General features: G+C 43.9%; 1 protein-coding gene across 3 annotated transcripts in view; it reads left to right on the forward strand.

Annotated features, from left to right (window-relative positions):
• LOC106582452 (FERM, ARHGEF and pleckstrin domain-containing protein 1) overlaps window positions 1–20,696 on the forward strand; it is a 177,085-nt gene that overhangs the window by 14,688 nt on the left and 141,701 nt on the right. For all 3 annotated transcript variants that reach the window (XM_014165575.3, XM_014165577.3, XM_014165576.3), the window contains exon 2: window positions 574–770. In XM_014165575.3, coding sequence (XP_014021050.2) covers window positions 579–770 — 192 coding nt within the window. In that variant the 5' untranslated portion in view covers window positions 574–578. The remainder of the gene's footprint in view (window positions 1–573; window positions 771–20,696) is intronic.

The raw sequence follows: 20,696 nt of genomic DNA on the forward strand, positions 1-20,696 counted from the left end.
ACAACTGATCCCCAGGCGCCGATGACATGGACATCGATTAAGGCAGCCCCCATACCTCTCTGATTCAGAGGGGTTGGGTTAAGTGCAGAAAACATATTTCGGTTGAATTCATTCAGTTGTACAACTGACTAGGTATTCCCTTTCCCTTTGTTACTCCATTGCACTTTGAAATCAAGCAAAACATTTTCAGAGAAAGGGAGCTAATTGCTTCTGCCAAAAGATACAATTATCACCCATTAGCTTAGATTACATTGCTAGTCTAATAATGTGAACTCTCTCCTATTTTCTATTAAGGTATCTTTACTTTTACTCAAGTATGACTTTTGACTACTTTTTCCACCACTGGTAATCCACCCCTCTATTTCTCCAGGATAGGACAGGGGTCCCACTCCCTAATGCCCAAGTTGAACAATGAATAGATTTAACAGTCAACAGACATTATCTGAACTGCATTATAAACTTGCAAGGTGTTTGTGTATACGTGTGTCCAGGTTCGAGCCTAGTGAGAGACAAGGATGGAACCTACTCTGTTACATGAATGTGTGTGTGACGGTACTTCTGCCTCCCCTGCAGGCTGGATGGTAGCAGGACAGAGCACCATGGTGGAGCCCAAGCCCAGAGCATCAGCAGCCCAGCGCCTTGAAGCCCAGGAGACTCTGGGTATCAGCACCCTGGACCCTGGCCACAGGCCGCCCACCATGCCCCCCGGACGCCATGTCACCATCAAGGTCCGCATGTTGGACGACACAGAGGAGGTCTTTGACATCTCGGTGAGTTCTGGTTGGCTGTCTGTCTGATTGGCTTATAGTGCAATGTGTTCAAGGTATAAATACTTCCCATTCTATTTTTTGTGTGTCAAGTCGAGTGAGAGAATTTAGCATAACAACATGTCATATCTAAGTATGCCTTTAAACGGTGTCATTCTTTTGTTGTCTTTTTATAACTTTGCCATTAAAGCAGGAGAAAATATTTACCCCCTGACAGCGGTCTGTTGTTAAGGGTTACAGGTTGGCATGGTAACTGTATAAACGTCAAGGTTCTGTATGCATGAATGAGCCTAGACTATGCTGGAAAATGTCTGGGTTCTAACCTTCATTGTCAACATTTCTGACTTTAGCTGTTGGTGTAAAGGGTACTGAACTAGTTCTGTGTTTCTTGTTTACAACCTCACTAGACAGATGGGAGAGCAACTTAAACTATTACCCAGGTGGGTGTATGGATCGGGAGGAGAGGTTTAGTTCATTCAGATACCCATTAGTACATCAGTATTACCCAGGTGGGTGTATGGATCGGGAGGAGAGGTTTAGTTCATTCAGATACCCATTAGTACATCAGTATTACCCAGGTGGGTGTATGGATCGGGAGGAGAGGTTTAGTTCATTCAGATACACATTAGTACATCAGGCCTAGTTTTCCTGGGTAAATAAATTACCTTTCATAATATTTATTTGTGTGTTATGAGACCATCTGGTCTGTCTTGGGTTTACAGTATGGTTGTGGAAAGGGGACAGTTTGTGATGTAAATCACGATATTTCCTGTTGAAATTGACAAAAATTGATTGTTTTCTCCCAGAGTTCCTGTCACATTGTGGTATTACACAAAGGTATACTCTAAGACCCTGATATAGCCCTTGAACAGGGTGGAGCTTTGATCAAGTCTAGGTTATTTTCCTGAGAATAGTCCAACTAGCAATATCTTCTGACCACAGTGCTTCCTGCTGGGAGCGAGGGAGCGAGATGGGAGGTAGGGATAGAGAAGAGAGGGAAGAAGACGTGATGATGGAGGGAAATAGATACAGCACACAGAGGACTCATTCAATGGGTATGAGTAGAGCCTTGTAGTAGAGATGGGTATGAATAGAGCCTCATAGTAGAGATGCTTGAAATAGAGCCCTATGACTGACAGTGTGGTCAGTATGTTTGACCCTAGCTGCTGAGAAATATTGTCAGGTTCCCAACTGCTGTGTAAAGTGCTGTTTTCACAGCATGCTGCGAGGCTTCCTGTATTGGCCCTGAGGATCGGCCCTTCAGGGAGCGGTTTCAGCAGTGTGTGTAGTACTCGCCTATGCTCTACTAGTGTATATTGAAAAGAACTCTCCAATAGATCTCACATAGAGATTTCATCAGTGAGCTAGGCTTGAATTACCATCGTAATTTAAAGTCAAACATTGCCTGTCAGCAAAATGCAGTGTCCTTTGGGTTGGCTGAGTAATTTTATTCTCTCAACGAGTAATTGCTTTTTGTTTTGAGAGACTCTATAACTAGGGTATATTACTTCTTCCCAGCTCGTAACCAAGAGCTTTAGGTCATGCTGTTGTTTATGCCTGAAGCTCATCAGGAAGTTCTGTCTCTGAATGCCTCAATATGTGAATTTCGCCAGCTGCCACCTAGACTCAGGTTAATTAAAGAGGAGAGAGAGATGACGTGTTTCTCCATCGGAAGCTAAAATGCGCAAATTAAAAATGGAAGAGGGGTAGGCATGCTGATTATGCTACACTGTAAGGGTAAAACATTTTGCTCTGTGCAACTTATTTCTTTATTTAGATAGTATTCACATACATTTACCCTTTACCACTATGGGGTAGTGCCCCCGTAAACACAACAGTACCATGATGGGTTAACTGAGCTGTAGTGATGGGGAGTCCTTGCTGGGTGTTATGACTGCTGAAGGAGGCAGCTAGCTAACGCTGATATGAACAGCTGGGTGTTATGACCGCTGAAGGAGGCAGCAAGCTAACGCTGATATGAACAGCTGGGTGTTATGACTGCTGAAGGAGGCAGCTAGCTAACGCTGATATGAACAGCTGGGTGTTATGACCGCTGAAGGAGGCAGCTAGCTAACACTGATATGAACAGCTGGGTGTTATGACTGCTGAAGGAGGCAGCTAGCTAACGCTGATATGAACAGCTGGGTGTTATGACTGCTGAAGGAGGCAGCTAGCTAACGCTGATATGAACAGCTGGGTGTTATGACCGCTGAAGGAGGCAGCTAGCTAACACTGATATGAACAGCTGGGTGTTATGACTGCTGAAGGAGGCAGCTAGCTAACGCTGATATGAACAGCTGGGTTTTATGACTGCTGAAGGAGGCAGCTAGCTAACGCTGATATGAACAGCTGGGTTTTATGACTGCTGAAGGAGGCAGCTAGCTAACGCTGATATGAACAGCTGGGTGTTATGACTGCTGAAGGAGGCAGCTAGCAAACGCTGATATGAACAGCTGGGTGTTATGACTGCTGAAGGAGGCAGCTAGCTAACGCTGGTATGAACAGCTGGGTGTTATGACTGCTGAAGGAGGCAGCTAGCTAACACTGATATGAACAGCTGGGTGTTATGACTGCTGAAGGAGGCAGCTAGCTAACGCTGATATGAACAGAGGAGACCATACTGCACATCAAGCTTTTATCAACGCTCAATTGAACACAGATTCAATATTTTCAATTGCCTCAGCACTGGGGGGAGAAAGGTCTGACTGTACTTGTGGTACTGGAATAGACTTTGCCTTGGGGTCTTCCTTAATGGCATCTTTAGTGGAAAATCATTGGTGCATATTTCGCTGAAAAAGACAGTAGCCTAAGTAGTCCTTTTGAGTAAAGAAAATGGGGGGGGGGGGGGAAAGCTGTGGAGATAACTTTACAAAATACAGTTCTGTATACCTCCATACTCCATGCTCATAAGACTAAAGACCCCATCCGCCTATTTCGTGGAATGGAATGCTGAACCCGGAATGCTGTCTGAGTGATAATGACATCTCTTTGTGAGGTAAACACCCTGCAGCCTGCAGTGAGTGAAGCAGCAGTGAGAAGCATGAAGTCTAGAATCACTCCCTCCCCAGCCACATTGAGTGTCCTAGTCTCAAATAGCATTGTGTTGATCAAGACTCGCCAGTCAGTGTCTCTGCTACTTCAGTGTGGTCGTGCTGTAAGTCCTGGTAACAGTTGCTGTGACAACAACGCCTGAAGCTCAGCAGCATGACACCTTTAATTGCATCAATAACTACCCGGAGTCCTCTCCTTCAGCAGCAGTGATAGTGATGGATTTGATCACTGCAGGTATTTGCCAAGGCAACAGCTACTCTTCCTGGGGTCCAGCAAAATTAAGGCAGTTTTACATTTAAATAATAAAGGACTGTGATCGCAGTGGGACAGGCTGCTTTCGAGCATCACAAGAAGTTTCGGATATTAGTCCCACTGGCCCAATATCAGGAGGGTTGGTTTCAGACTACCCTTCCAAGACAATTAGATTATAATTATTGGGGTTTTCATTACAGGAGCATCGAGTTCAGCCAGTGGAAGTCTGTGGTAGGATTTACATTCCTAGTGACTGAAATGTTTTCTATTGCACTGCTCTGCTTGTAAAAACCTAACCGGTCCTCTGTAAATGGTTCCTGTTCCTCTGGTATAAACTTCCCATTCCTGATCCTCTGGTACAAACTTCCTGTTCCTCTGGTATACATTTCCTGTTCCTCTGGTATAAACTCTTCCTCTGGTATAAACTTCCTGTTCCTCTGGTATAAACTTCCTGTTCCTCTGGTATAAACGTCCTGTTCCTCTGGTATAAACTTCCTGTTCCTGTGGTATAAACTTCCTGTTCCTGTTCCTCTGGTAATAACTTCCTATTCCTGTGGTATAAACTTCCTGTTCCTGTTCCTCTGGTATAAACTTCCTGTTCCTCTGGTATTAACTTACTGTTTTTCTGGTATAAACTTCCAGCCCATCAGACAAGGTGTCGTATTGTAGGGAAACAACAGGGGCATCGCTGTGGGTTACATAACTTGCTGTGGCCTACTCACTGCTCCCTCTGACTGGGAACTAAACTGTCGTCCCTTGTGGCTGATTCTTCACACCTTGATGAGCACTCTTTTCTGACTTTATGAAGGCCTGCAGTGTGCACCAACACAGAGCAGAGCAGACCTGAGCAGCCCAGAGCTCAGTGACACAATGAAGGTTTTTGCGGTTTCCATTGCTTGGAAGCCTGTGCTTTCCAAATACTGTATATGAAGTAAACATTAGATGAGCCATGTGTTCATGTCTAACTTCATTAGATGAGCCATGTGTTCATGTCTGTAACTTCATTAGATGAGACATGTGTTCATGTCTGTCACACCTGCTCCCGCTCCCCCTCAGGTTACCCGTCATCCTACGCACCTGTTACCATCATTACACGCAGCTGCGCTCAGTGGACTCACCTGGACTCCCTCACTTTGTTGATTGCCCCTGCATATATGTCTGCTCCTCTGTTCCCTGTAGTAGCATTGTTTGTTGTGTTTATGTCCAGATGCTGTTCTTGTTCCGTTGCATGTCCATCTATATTAAATGGTTCACTCCCTGTACCTGCTTCTCATTTCCTGCGTTGGTGCGTTACAATGTCTGTAATTAGATGAGTCCAGTGGCGACCTGTTTTGAGCCCCACCTGTTTAGCTTAAAAATATATATATTAAAAGGGGGGTTTTCTTCTGTTTTGCATGTTATTTTGGCATTAATACGTGTCACATATCAGTTTGCAAACAATGTAAAAAAAATGTTTTATTGATTTAATGAAGCCGCATACAACCATGGTCTATTTTTTGCTTTCTTGAGTAAGGCAGCACCAAAATGCAGGTGTTTCAGCCTAGCTCAGTGCTTTCTGTGGTGGTGGGGCAGCCAGCGGAAAATACGGAGTGTAGGGGTTGGTAATGTTCTCTAGTTGCGCCGTGATTAGCTCAGTGCTCTGTCACTCATGGGGACACTACGTCACCACAAAATCTATAGGTAGAGCTCAAAAATTCAAGCCCCTTTGGGTGCTGCCATAGACTTACATTTGAAGTGCCCATCCAAGAAGGCTCAAGGTCATTGGTCACAGATAAAATGACGTCAATTCACATTTTATCTAACTTAGCTTTGATTGGACTGATCATGTCAACATCATACATTCAAAATCTTAGCTAGCAAGCTAGACAAGCAGTTATCTTCATGCATAAAGTCGTCAATCTACTGGCAAATCCTTTTCAATCCTTGTCATATGAAGAGAAATTATACAGTACCAGTCAAGTTTGGACACACCTACTCATTCAAGGGTTTCCTTATTTTTTACTATTTTCTACATTGTAGAATAATAGTGAAGACATCAAACTACGAAATAACACATATGGAATCATGTAGTAACCCAAAAAGTGATAAACAAATCAAAATATTTTTTTAATTCTTCAAAGTAGCCACCCTTTGCCTTGATGACAGATTTGCACACTCTTGGCATCCTCTCAACCAGCTTCACCTGGAATGCTTTTCCAACAGTCTTGAAGGAGTGCCCACATATGCTGAGCACTTGTTGGCTGCTTTTCCTTCACTCTGCGATCCAACTCATCCCAAACCATCTCAATTGGGTTGAGGTTGGGTGATTGTGGAGGCCAGGTCATCTGATGCAGCACTCCATCACTCTCCTTATTGGTCAAATAGCCCTTACACAGCCTGGAGGTGTGTTGGGTCATTGTCCTGTTGAAAAACAAATGATAGTCTCACTAAGCGCAAACCAGATGGGATGGCATATCACTGCAGAATGCTGTGGTTAAGTGTGCCTTGAATTCAAAATAAATTACAGACAGTGTCACCAGCAAAGCACCATCACACCTCCTCCATGCTTCACGGTGGGAATCAAAAATGGGGAGATCATCCGTTCACCTACTCTGCGTCTCATAAAGACACGGCAGTTGGAACCAAAAATCTCAAATTTGTACTCATCAGACCAAAGGACAGATTTCCACCGGTCTAATGTCCATTGCTTGTGTTTCTAGGCCCAAGTAAGTCTCGTCTTCTTATTGGTGTCCTTTAGTAGTGGTTTCTTTGCAGCAATTTGACCATGAAGGCCCGATTCATGCAGTCTCTTCTGAACAGTTGACGTTGAGATATGTATGTTACTTGAACTATTTTGGCTGCCATTTCTGAGGCTGGTAACTCTAATGAACTTATCCTCTGTAGCAAAGGAAAGACCTTTGGGTCTTCCTTTCCTGTGGCGGTCCTCATGAGAGCCGGTTTGATCATAGCGCTTTCTGATTTTTGCGACTGCACTTGAAGAAACTTGAAATGTTCCGGATTGACTGACCTTCATGTCTTAAAGTAATGATGGACTGTCGTTTCTCTTTGCTTATTTGAGCTGTTCTTGCCATAATATGGATTTGGTCTTTTACCAAATAGGGCTATCTTCTTTATATCACCCCTACCTTGTCATAACACAACTGATTGGCTCAAACGCATTAAGTAGGAAATAAATTCTCTCATCGTGCTCTAGCGACTCCTTGTGGCGGGCCGGTCGGTCGACTTCGGTCATCAGTTCAACAGTGTTTCCTCTGGCACATTGGTGCCGCTGGCTTCCGGGTTAAGCTAGCAGTGTGTCAAGAAGCTGTGTGGTTTGGCTCTCGACCTTCGCCGAGTCCGTAGGGGAATTGCAGAGATAAGACAAGATCTTAACTACCAACTGGATATCACGAAAAAGGGGGTATAGTTTAAATACATTGTCCGTGCTGTCAATCCAGCATGACTGCTGCCGTGTTCAAAACAACTGGAAACTCTGATCTGGGAAATCTCAGGCTTCTGTGAGTTCAAGACAACTGAGAACTTGGATAAAATTAGCTCCGGCTGGGAAAATACAGAAAATTATTTTGAACGGTCATCCAACTCTGAATTCCAAGTTGGGATTTCGGGCCTCTTTCTAGAGCCCACAAGAAAGACTGCAGCATCACCTTCCTGTTCAAGGGAACACAGCACAACAAGTTGAGTCCAAAAATGTCTTGTACGCTGCTGCATAAATGATGTAATATGCCAGGGAGATATATTTATTCTGTAGCAAAGAAAGTAATACTGTTGTGTAGTCAGCTGTTTGTAGCCCGTGTGCCTCACCCTCATACTTTGCTCAACTTAGCCTACTGTTCTGACTTGGTGGTGCACATTTAGCCTATAGCCTGTTTTAGAGAAATGTCATCATCGAATATTGTAAGAGCTTTCATTGTCTGCTTATATGCCACCTTTATTTATCCTACGGTTCTGACTTGGTGTACGGGAAGAATACTGTAAGTACGGCCCATGTTCTGAATTCTGTCGCAATACATTTCAAAAGTGCTGAACAAATAGTTATATTGACTACGTCCGTCCTAGCTCGCTCTTTAATGTCTTAATCGAAATTACGGATTGCCTCGTATCCGCTCGTTGTCCCCTTATGCCATAGTTTGTACATCTCAATTGTCTGTAGAAACCACATTTGTTTATTAAGCAAGTTAGCCATATTAGCTATGTGTTTTTAAAAGGCAGTAAATAAGGCTGAATGAACTGTTTCGCTGCCAGACAAGGCTTCGCTGATAGCCAGGTGTAGCAGTGGTAAGGTGTTGGGACTTCTGTTGTTGGGACTCTGCGGTTGAGACAGCTTTATGTAGGCCCTAACAGTTTGTCGGCACAGTTTGTCACCATTATAGTGCAATTAATGTATTGTTTAATGTTGTGTAGTGGCTTTGCTGTCATGCAGTTTGCCCCACCAAGATTTACATGCTAAAACCACCACTGGATGAGCCAAATGGTCATATCTGTAACTTCATTAGACTTACCCAATTTCTTTATTTTTAAGTTTTTTTTTATGACGTTGAATCTGTAGGAGTAGAAGTGGTTGTCTCCTTGTCTTGTTGGCTGTGATGTGTGTTGGGGTACATGTAGTTGGCTGTGATGTGTGTTGGGGTGCATGTAGTTGGCTGTGATGTGTGTTGGGGTACATGTAGTTGGGGTATGTGTGTTAGGGTGCATGTAGTTGGCTGTGATGTGTGTTGGGGTACATGTAGTTGGGGCATGTGTGTTAGGGTGCATGTAGTTGGCTGTGATGTGTGTTGGGGTGCATGTAGTTGGCTGTGATGTGTGTTGGGGTGCATGTAGTTGGCTGTGATGTGTGTTGGGGTGCATGTAGTTGGCTGTGATGTGTGTTGGGGTACATGTAGTTGGGGAATGTGTGTTGGGGTGCATGTAGTTGGCTGTGATGTGTGTTGGGGTGCATGTAGATGGCTGTGATGTGTGTTGGGGTGCATGTAGATGGCTGTGATGTGTGTCAGGGTGCATGTAGTTGGCTGTGATGTGTGTTAGGGTGCATGTAGTTGGCTGTGATGTGTGTTGGGGTGCATGTAGTTGGCTGTGATGTGTGTTGTGGTACATGTAGTTGGGGAATGTGTGTTAGGGTGCATGTAGTTGGCTGTGATGTGTGTTGGGGTGCATGTAGTTGGCTGTGATGTGTGTTGGGGTGCATGTAGTTGGCTGTGATGTGTGTTGGGGTACATGTAGTTGGGTGAGGTGAATGGCGATTGAAGGGAGTGACAGACAGAGAGAGCACCATTTCTCATTTTTTCAGGATCAGAGAAATAGTCAAGCTCTTTTAACCCCAGACACCCAAACCTTACTGGGATGTTACTGGAGAAAATAAGTATTGCTGACAGTTAATGTGGAACGTTCCATATGGTTCTCTCTTCTCTCTCTACATCTGTCCCTCCCCTCTCCCTCACTCACTCTCTCTTTCTGTCTTTCTCTCTATCTGTGCATGTAAATATTGATGTGTGCGTGTGCGTGTTTGTGCGTGTGTGTACCCAAATCTCTGTGTCAGTGCCCTACCCTTTCTCTCCTAACATGGAAAATGACTGGGTTCTCCTTTCAGACAGATACTCAATCCATTAGTCACGCTGTTCTGGTTCTGTGTACCAGCATGTTATAGAGCCAAAAAGCAAAATAATTAAATAACAAAACCATATTTGTATTTTTGGAGTTTAATAAAGAATTGGGCAATACAGTTTGTCAGCGGCCCACCTAGGTCTCGTTCAGACAAGGCTAGACTTAACCTGCTCTCAAGACACCAAGATCACACTAAGTGCACATTTTGTGGATGTTAGTACAGCAGAAGCCGTAATGCATTATACATCAGCAGCATGTTGTTTCATGAACGTACTACTAATCACAGTGAAGGGGAAGAGACTTGGCACTAACCCAGTGAACATCCACACAATCCTAGCTTTAGCTTCTTTTATTTTTGTGCCCCCTTTTTCTCCACAATTTCATGATATCCAATTTGTAGTTACGATCTTGTCTCATCGCTGCAACTCCCAAACGGACTCGGGACAGGCAAAGGTTAAGAGTCATGCGTCCTCCGAAACATGACCCGCTGCTTCTTCACACACTGCTCGCTTAACCCGGAAGTGTGTCGGAGGAAACACCGTGCAACTGACAACCGAAGTCAGCTTGCAGGTGTGTGTGTAATGGAGGTCCACTCTACTCTACTATATATATTTCTTTATTTTTCATGGCACATGAGACACGTCTGATTCACGCCTGTCTCAGTGGACTAATCCATTGTAGAGGCCTGTCTCAGTGGACTAATCCATTGTAGAGGCCTGTCTCAGTGGACTAATCATGTTTGTAGCGCTCCTGTCAATTTTGAGTAAGGACGTGTGCTTGATTATGCATAGAAGTTGGCCTAGGCTACCTGGCCTGCACGCAAGGCCTATAAAAGTGCCCATTTGGGGATCTGATAGTATTTCTGATTGTCTTAACTTAATTTTTTCTTTATTTCAAACAGCAAGTAAACAAAATCTGTTTTTACTTCGATTTCAGAATGACAAGAGTTCCTCAACGTAGCCTATTTGAAAAACAGTTCCAGGTCTCTTTTGAAAACCACTCGGTATGAAAGGGGAAAACATGTCAGGCTCTGATTCGGTACAAAGTCATAAAATAGGCCTACATGATTACTTCTTATCCTTTGTGCAAATAGCCTACAGCTATGTCTGTCCGGACTAAAATATATTATACAATGTTGCAAGTTTGCTAGAGCGAGCTTCAGGCCAGGCCAGACCCAAATGAATAGTTGATACAATGTTTCAAGTTCCTTGCAGACAGGCAATGCATTGCCAATGTGATTTATAGGATATTTTGAATCAGGATATTTTCTACCTGCAGGATGCAATGTTTTTATTTGTTGGCATTATGTAGGCAATTTTTACATAGATGGTAATATAAGTTACTTTTAGATATTTGATTAACCACTGGATAATGATTTTGAGATACGAAGACGTTATTATAAATCAAATGAAACTGTGCATATGAAAATCATAACTGGCACGCAGATCGGTAGAAATGGTAAGATAAATTGGCACTCCAAATGGAAAAGGTTGCCGACCCCTGGTGTAGCCTATCACCTACCAGCAACATCAGGAGCATAACAGCAGAATCTGTGAAGGCCAGCAGCAGCAGGAGGAAGAGGGTCAGAAACACTTGGTTTTTTCCTTCTGGTTAGACCATCTTGATCTCTAGCTCCCTCTTCAGTCATTTGTGTCTTAATTATTTAATCACAGTGTGCTTAAAACATCAGACAATCTCAGTAGCCTACATACTGTATAGTTGATTTTATTTAAACACATAGGGTGTGTCTATATATGGAAAAATACACGTTTTAAAATTTCTACCAATCGATTGGTTGAAAGAAGAGACGACTCTAGGTCGACCAATATTTTTTTTTTGTCGGGGACAGCCCTAGTACACTTTATTTGTACCCCTATGTGTTTGTTTCAGCTCAATTAATATCATTATCCTCTAACATCATACTTCCCACCTCCTTCCCACAGTAGCGATGGAGTGATGGTTGAAATGCATAGGGTAATGTAGTATTGGTGTTTCTCTACCAATTTTTGGGTGAATTTACAACATCAGTCAGGCTAGTGTAGTGATTATGTCCTTGGTTTATGATCCCCCCTGAAGGAGGTCAGAGGTTAACTAATTCAGTCACAGTGATATATGTTTCTGTGTGTGTAATGGAGGTCCACTCTATTCTCTAACCCCTCTCTCTACCACGGTGGCATTGATTATTTCCACGCCGTCTCTGAAGTTGCTTTTCCCCCTTTTTGCTCCCTGTGACATTCATAATCAGCAGAGATGTGTAAATCAGATGTATACAAATGATATAACATGTTAGAGGAGATCTTTGGGGATTATTTGGTGTTTTGAAGTGTTGACAATGACTAAATCTGTTCTTTATCAGTTCTCATGTCTGTTACTAGAAATATCTGACCTATTTAGCCAAATGGAGTCTTCCATTGCTAATATTAGTCTGTAGATGGCAGCTTATGTTTAATAGAACACTTCAGTTTCCAATTATATCTTTTGAATTCAGTATCTATGGCATTCACATAAATCTTCAGAGAGAGTCCCAAACCATTTTTTTGCAGACTGAGAATCAAGGGCAGACAGATGGCCAAGCTATGGAGGCTACACCACATGCTAGTGACCTGTATTTTACAGGACTAGGGCCAACCATAACTGGGCTAACTGGTCCAAAAGGCCAATAATCACCACCATGCTCACTCTTTGCATGTTTCTCACAATACTTAATTGAAATGGAAAGCACTTAGTGCATTAAGCTGCTCTAGCAGGCCTTGTTGTCAAATGAACGAGGGCTTGTTTCAGCAGTGAAACATCTCATTGAAAATCCATGGGCATTAATATGGACTTGGTCCCCCTTTGCTGCTATAACAGCCTCCACTCTTCTGGGAAGGCTTTCAACAAGATGTTGGCACATTGCTGTGGGGACTTGCTTGCATTCAGCACAAGAGCATTAGTGAGGTCGGACACTGATGTTGGGCGATTAGGCCTGGCTCACAGTCAGCGTTCCAGTTCATCCCAAAGGTGTTCGATGGGGTTGAGGTCAGGGCTCTGTGCAGGCCAGTCAAGTTCTTCCACACTGATCTTGACAACCATTTCTGTTTGGACTTCGCTTTGTGCACGGGGGCAATGTCATGCTGAAACAGGAAAGGGCCTTTCCCAAACTGTTGCCACAAAGTTGGAAGCACAGAATCGTCTAGAATGTCATTTTAAGCCATAGAGTTAAGATTTCCCTTCACTGGAACTAAGGGCCTAGCCCAAACCATGAAAAACAGCCCCAGACCATTATTCCTCCTCCACCAAACTTTACAGTTGGCACTATGCATTGAGGCAGGTAGCGTTCTCCTGGCATCCACCAAACACAGATTTGTCTGTCGGACTGCCAGATGGTGAAGCGTGATTCATCACTCCAGAGAACGTGTTTCCACTGCTCCGGAGTCACGTGGTTGTGAGCTTTACACCACTCCAGGCGATGGTTGGCATTGTGTATGGTGATCTTAGGCTTGTGTGCGGCTGCACGGCCATGGAAATTCGAGGTCAACCAATTAATCGGAATGGCCGATTAATTAGATCCGACTTCAAGTTTTCATAAGAATCAGTAATCGACAATTTTGGACACCGATTATGGCAGATTACATTGCACTCCACGAGGAGACTGCATGGCAGGCTGACTACTTGTTATGCAAGTGCAGCAAGGAGCCAAGGTAAGGTGCTAGCTAGCATTAAACTTATATAATAAAAAAACATCAATCTTAACACAATCACTAGTTAACTACACAGGGATGATGATATTACTAGTTTATCTAGCTTGTCCTGCGTTGCAAATAATCGAAGCGGTGCCTGTTAATTTATCATTGAATCACAGCCTACTTCGCCAAACAGGTGATTTAACAAGTGCATTCGTAAAAAAAGCACTGTCTTTGCACCAATGTGTACCTAACCATAAACATCACCTTTCTTAAAATCAATACACAAGTATATATTTTTAAACCTGCATATTTAGTTAATATTGCCTGCTAACATGAATTTCTTATAACTAGGGAATTTGTGTCACTTCTCTTGCGTTCTGTGCAACAGAGTCAGGGTATATGCAGCAGTTTGGGCCGCCTGGCTCGTTGCGAACTGTGAGAAGACCATTTCTTCCTAACAAAGACACCTACTTCGCGAAACGGGGGATGATTTAACAAAATCGCATTTACGAAAAAAGCACAATCATTGCACGAATGTACCTAACCATAAACATCAATGCCTTTCTTAAAATCAATAAACAGAAGTATTTTTTTTTAAACCTGCATATTTAGTTAAAAGAAATCCAGGTTAGCAGGCAATCTTAACCAGGTGAAATTGCGTCACTTCTCTTGCATTCATTGCACGCAGAGTCAGGGTATATGCAACAGTTTGGGCCGCCTGGCTCGTTGCGAACTAATTTGCCAGAATTTTACATAATTATGACATAACACTGAAGGTTGTGCAATGTAACAGCAATATTTAGACTTATGGATGCCACCCGTTAGATAAAATACGGAACGGTTCCGTATTTCACTGAAAGAATAAACGTTTTTTTTCCCAAAATGATAGTTTCCAGATTTGACCATATTAATGACCTAAGGCTCGTATTTCTGTGTGTTATTATAATATAATTAAGTCTATGATTTGATAGAGCAGTCTGACTGAGCGGTGGAAGGCAGCAGCAAGCTCGTAAGCATTCATTCAAACAGCACTTTCCTGCGTTTGCCAGCAGCTCTTCGCAATGCTTCAAGCGTTGTTCTGTTTATGACTTTTATGACAAGTTTTATGACAAGTTTATGACAAGTTTATGACAAGCCTATCAACTCCTGAGATTAGGCTGGCAATACTAAAGTACCTATTAGAACATCCAATAGTCAAAGGTATATGAAATACAAATGGTATAGAGAGAAATAGTCCTATAATAACTACAACCTTAAACTTCTTACCTGGTAATATTGAAGACTCATGTTAAAAGGAACCACCAGCTTTCATATGTTCTCATGTTCTGAGCAAGGAACTTAAACGTTAGTTTTTTTACATGGCACTTTTACTTTCTTCTCCAACACTTTGTTTTTGCATTATTTAAACCAAATTGAACATGTTTCATTATTTATTTGAGACTAAATTGATTTTATTGATGTATTATATTAAGTTAAAATAAAAGTGTTCATTGTTCATTCAGTATTGTTGTAATTGTCATTATTACAAATATATATATAAAAAGTCGTCCGATTAATCGGTATCGTCTTTTTTTGGTCCTCCAATAATCAGTAGCGGTATCGGCATTGAAAAATCATTATCGGTCGACCTCTAATGGAAACCCATTTCATGAAGCTCCAGACTAACAGCTATTGTGCTGACGTTGCTTCCAGAGGCAGTTTGGTACGCGTTCAGCACTCGGCGGTCCCGTTCAGTGAGCTTGTGTGGCCTACCACTTCGCAGCTGAGCCGTTGTTGCTACTAGAAGTTTCCACTTCACAATAACAGCACTTACGGTTGACCGGGGCAGCTCTAGCAGGGCTGAAATTTGACAAACTGACTTGTTGGAAAGGTGTAACCCTATCACAGTGCCACGTTGAAAGTCACTGAGCTCTTCAGTAAGGCCATTCTAGTGCCAGTGTTTGTCTATGGCGATTGCATGGTTGTATGCTCGACTTTATACACCTGTCAGCATCTGGTGTGGCTGAAATAGCCGAATCCAGAAATTTGAAGGGGTGAACACATACGTTTGGCCATGTAGTGTCTACTCCCAAAACACAAAAACTGTCCAGTTGTGTGGATGATTCTACAATGATTTTACAATGCTTCTTTTAGGGTGCAAAAAACATTTACCTAATGTTACAAGAACGTTCCCAGAACACATTTCTTTTGTTCTTTAAAAGTTCCGAGAATGTTTAATTAAGTGATGGGAACAGTCTGGTAGGAACATTGTGGTGACATCACAAAAGATGTGTTCACAAAACACAAAAACTGCCCAGTTGTGTGGATGATTCTACAATGTTTCTTTTAGGGTGCAAAAAACATTCACTGGATGCTACAAAAACGTACCCAGAACACAGGCTCTGGGAACACTGTGGGGATATGACAAGCATGGTTCCCAAAACACTAAAACTGTCCAGTTGTGCTGACATTCAGATAATGTTTGTATCACGGTGCACAAAATATTCCTTTGCAAGAATGTTGGCAGAACAGCCATACTGAGTTCTTTAAAGGTTCCCCGGATATTTAATTAGGTTGTGGGAACAATGTGGGTACATTACAAGAGATAGGTTCCCAAAACACAAATATTCTCAGTTGTGATGACATTCATACAATGTTTAAGTTAGGTTGCGCATGACATTCCTATAATGTTGTAAGAATGTTCACACAACACCTGGTCTAAGTTCTTTAACACTAGAACCGATAAAGCAGTAATTTAGACTACTAATGAATTACCAATGTACCTTAAACATTTCTGCAGCATTGAAGGTCCCCAAGAACACAGTGGCCTCCATCATTATCACAGCGCTCGGGCATGCCACCAAAACTCCGCCCTTGCGCTTTCTTTTCAAGGAAGCTCGGTCCGGCGGAACAGAACTATGACGTGGGGGACCGGGAGTTGTTAGCTGTAGTCAAAGCTCTGAGCTTGAGGGGGCTAAGCACCCTTTCCTCATCTGGACTGACCACCGTAATCTCAAGTACATCCGGGCAGCTAGGCGACTGAATCCGCGTCAGGCCAGGTGGGCCATGTTCTTTACCCGCTTTCGTTTCACAATCTCCTATCGGCCAGGCTCCTTAAACACGAAGGCCGACGCGCTGTCCTGCCTATATGACACAGAGGAGAGGGCCATCGATCCAACTCCCATCCTCCCAGCGTCATGCTTGGTAGCACCGGTGGTATGGGAGGTGGACGCGGAGATCGAGCGGGCGTTACGGTTGGAACCTGCACCTTCTCAGTGTCCAGCAGGTGCTCAGTACGTGCCGCTTGGTGTCCGTGATCGATTGATTCGATGGGCCCATAATCTCCCCTCTTCGGATCACCCTGGGATCGAGAGGACAGTGCGGAGTCTTAGGGGACAGTACTGGTGGCCCACATTGGCTAAGGACGTGCGGTTTTATGTCTCCTCCTGCTCGGTGTGCACTCAGAGCAAGGCTCCTCGACACCTGCCTAGAGGGAAATTACAGCCCCGTTCCACAGCGGCCGTGGTCGCACTTTCTGTGGACTTTCTCACCGACCTTCCCACATCTCAGGGGAACACCACAATCCTGGTCATTGTGGATCGGTTCTCGAAGTCCTGCCATCTCATCCCATTGCCCGGTCTCCCTACGGCTCTGCAGACTGTGGAGGCCCTGCTTACCCATGTCTTCCGGCACTACGGGGTGCCCGAGGACATCGTTTCTGATCGGGGTCCCCAGTTCACGTCCAGAGTTTGGAGGGCGTTCATGGAACGGTTGGAGGTCTCGGTCAGCCTGACCTCGGGTTTCCACCCTGAGAGTAATGGGCAGATGGAGAGAGTGAACCAAGAAGTGGGTAGGTTTCTATGGACGTATTGCCGGGACCGGCCCAGGGAATGGGCGAGGTACGTCCCATGGGCAGAGGTAGCCCAAAACTCCCTCCGTCACTCATCGACTAACATGTCACCGTTCCAGTGCGTGTTGGGCTACCAGCCGGTCCTGGCTCCATGGCACCAGAGCCAGACCGAGGCTCCTGCAGTGGAGGAGTGGGTACAGCGCTCGAAGGACACATGGAGAGCCGTCCAGGACGCATTAACAAAGGCGAGTGGACGGCAGAAGAAGAGCGCTGACCAGCACCACAGTGAGACCCCTGTGTTTGCACCAGGGGATCGAGTCTGGCTCTCGTCCCGAAACCTGCCCCTCCGCCTGCCGTGCCGGAAGCTGGGGCCGCAGTGTGTAGGGCCGTTTAAAGTCCTGAGGAGGATAAACGAGGTGTGTTACCGGTTACAGTTTCCTTCTTACTACCGTATTAACCCCTCGTTTCATGTGTCTCCCCTCAGGCCGGTGGTGGCTGGTCCCCTGCAGGAAGGTGAGGTGCCGGAGGTCCCTCCACCCCTTCTAGACATTGGGGGGTCCCTGGCGTATACTATACACGCCATTCTGGACTCCAGACGTCGGGTGGGGGGCCTGCAGTACCTCGTAGACTGGGAGGGGTACAGCCCGGAGGAGAGGTGCTGGGTACCGGTGAAGGACATTTTGGACCCCTCACTTCTGAGGGACTTCCACCACCTTCATGGGGATCGCCCTGCGCCTCGTCCTCCGGGTCGCCCTCGAGGCCGGCGCGTCGGGGGGGGTACTGTCACGAATCCCACCGAAGGTGGCTCCCCTGCCTGCTCGAGCGGCGGTCGTCGTCGCCGGCCTACTAGCCACCGCTGATCCCTTTTTCCTTTTCTGTTTGTATGGTCTTATTGGTTGCACCTATTCCCTATTGTTTGTCTTGATTTGTGTTTATTTAAGCCTGCCTAGCTCGCCCAGGTTTGTGCGGGATTACTTTTGCTGTCGTTGTAATTTTTGGATGTGCTGGCTTACGCCTTGTATTCTCTCTCCGGACTGTGTGCCCGTTGTTCTGGGTTGGTCGTTTGTTCACGCGCCCATTTGTTTTGGCATTGACTGTTTTGTACCGGAAAGAATAAAGGACATTATACCTTACCTCTGCTCTCTGCGCCTGACTTCTACCACCACTCCTAGTATCCCGTGACACAGTGTTGTATTTGAGACAGGCTTGTGTGCGTTAAGAAACCAATAGGCAAAGGGTAGCGTATGTTTTTGTCTTGACTCTCTGTAATTATACTGGTATGGGAATAGTCATTATTTGTATTTTGTAAAGTGTTTTTTTGCTTCATACAACACAATACAACAACATTTTCAGTCACCTACTTTCTGACAGACAAGTGGCTAAAAAGGTCAATTTTAAGCCCTGCATGTTTTCAAAAGTCTCATGGAATGTAGGCCTACATTAACACCACACATTGGCTGCTACTGTAGACTGTATCATAGAACAGATATTTCAATAACTATTTCAATGTTCAAATGTTATGGGATGCATTTTTGGTGGTAGGCCACTCTTATAGGCCTATTGTGATTAAATAGCCACGGCAGCCTACTTGGCCACTGTAACTTAAAGCGGGTACAGCCTCAGTGTTCACAGTAAACCTGCGCCCGAAGTTGCAAATCATTTTCACAATGTTCAAATTTGCACTAAGCAGACCTGGAATCAGCTCAGTGCTGAAATTAAATAGAGAGAACATTGGTATCAACTCAAGGACAGAACTAGATGCATTTAAAATAAGAATGCACACTATACACTTAATTCTATACATCAATACTACTTTGCTCTACTGAGGCAGGCCCTGATAGCCTAATGTCACTGCACCAATGTTCTTTAAACAACCTGAGAGATTCTCACATCAGTGAGTCAGTGAGCTGAGCAGAGTATCATATCATACGGCGCACAACTGAAGTGCTTACTCTACTGAGGCTTTGCTTAAAATTGCTTTCTCTAAGCAGGCCCTGATATCCTAATGCCAAGGGCACATCTTATCTTGAACTTTAACCCAAACACCAGTTGTGCTCGGAAGAGAGATGCTAAAAGCTATTTAGGTCAGAGGCGTTGTGATGTTTAATTTGTTTTTTTTAAAGCAACTTTTTAAGCTTTTTGCTGCTTGAGTGATTTAAGAAGGCAGGGAGTTCCCTACTATCACCTCTCTCTCTCTCTCTCTCTCTCTCTCTCTCTCTCTCTCTCTCTCGTTAGCTTTCGATTCACGACATGGCAGAGGGTGTAAAGCCATAACACATACGTTTTTCCATTAACAGATTATGGTCAATAATAATATCAAAGGCTGCACTGAAGTCTTAACAGTACAACACCCACAATCTTCTCATTGTCAATTTATTTCAGCCAGTCATTAGTCATTTCTCAGTGCAGTACATGCTGAGTGGCCTTGATAGGCATGCTGAACGTATGTTGTTAATATGTAAGTGCCGTCCGTACATGTTGAATGCCCTTCCCTATAAGTGTGCTGAAATTCTGTTGTTAATTTGTTTTCTGTGAAATAGCATTGTACCTGGTCAAAATATTTTTCCAAACGTTTACTAAGGGTCGGTAACCGGCTGATTGCGTGGTTGTTTGAGCCAGTAAAAGGTGCGTAGTACTATTCTTGGGTAGCGGATTGACTTTTGCTTCCCTCCAGGCCTGAGTGCACACACTGTCCATTAGGCTTAGATTAAAGAGATGGCAAATAGAAGTGGCAAATTAGTCCGCTATCATTCTCAGTAATTTCCCATCCAAGTTGTCAGACCCAGGTGCCTTGTCATTGTTTGATAGACAACAACAAAAAATGTCACCTCTTCCAAACTCACTTTACGGAATTCAAAACTAGTCAAATTAGGCTACAGGTTTTTAAAAAATCCTTAAAATAAACACTGGCTGTTGACAAGCATATTCAGTTCTTATAAGCTATATATTATTAATATTTAATTCAGTGATTGAAATGATGTCCCCATCCTTAGTAGCCTATTCCAGCAGGCCATTGGGAAACAAAAGCACTTCTTACCTCAATCTCCTCGCGATTCATGTTGAATAAATGAGTCTGTTAATTTGAACTAAGCAAGCTGCTAAATCGTTCAGTTTACATCTTGCCTAAATCTTGTTTAGGCTACTGTAGACTATCTGAAATTAGACGCAGGCCTATCTGGGGCTATAGGCTACCTGCCTTTATCCAAGCAAACCATGGCAAAGTTGAATTACAATTATAAACCCAGATTTTAGTCAGTAGCCTATGCCTATTGGAATAACAAGTCAATCTTGCAAATGGCCATTTATAACGGTTTGTAGTCTTAACATCTGGCACAATTGCCGGAAAATAGCCTAACAATAGTTTTTAATGTTCGTCCAAGTGTTTCTTGCTCAGAGATTTCGAGATTCTCTGTCCAACTTTCATCACTCAAACTCTTCTGTTAGATTAATCCATAGATATGCGCAAAGGGGATTTATTTACAATTACAAACCGGGTTCGAGCCCTGAATGCTGAATGGCATAGTATATCAGACC

This window comes from Salmo salar, chromosome 21 (assembly GCF_965601325.2).
Source record: "Salmo salar chromosome 21, fSalSal1, whole genome shotgun sequence".
Taxonomy (NCBI): domain Eukaryota; kingdom Metazoa; phylum Chordata; class Actinopteri; order Salmoniformes; family Salmonidae; genus Salmo; species Salmo salar.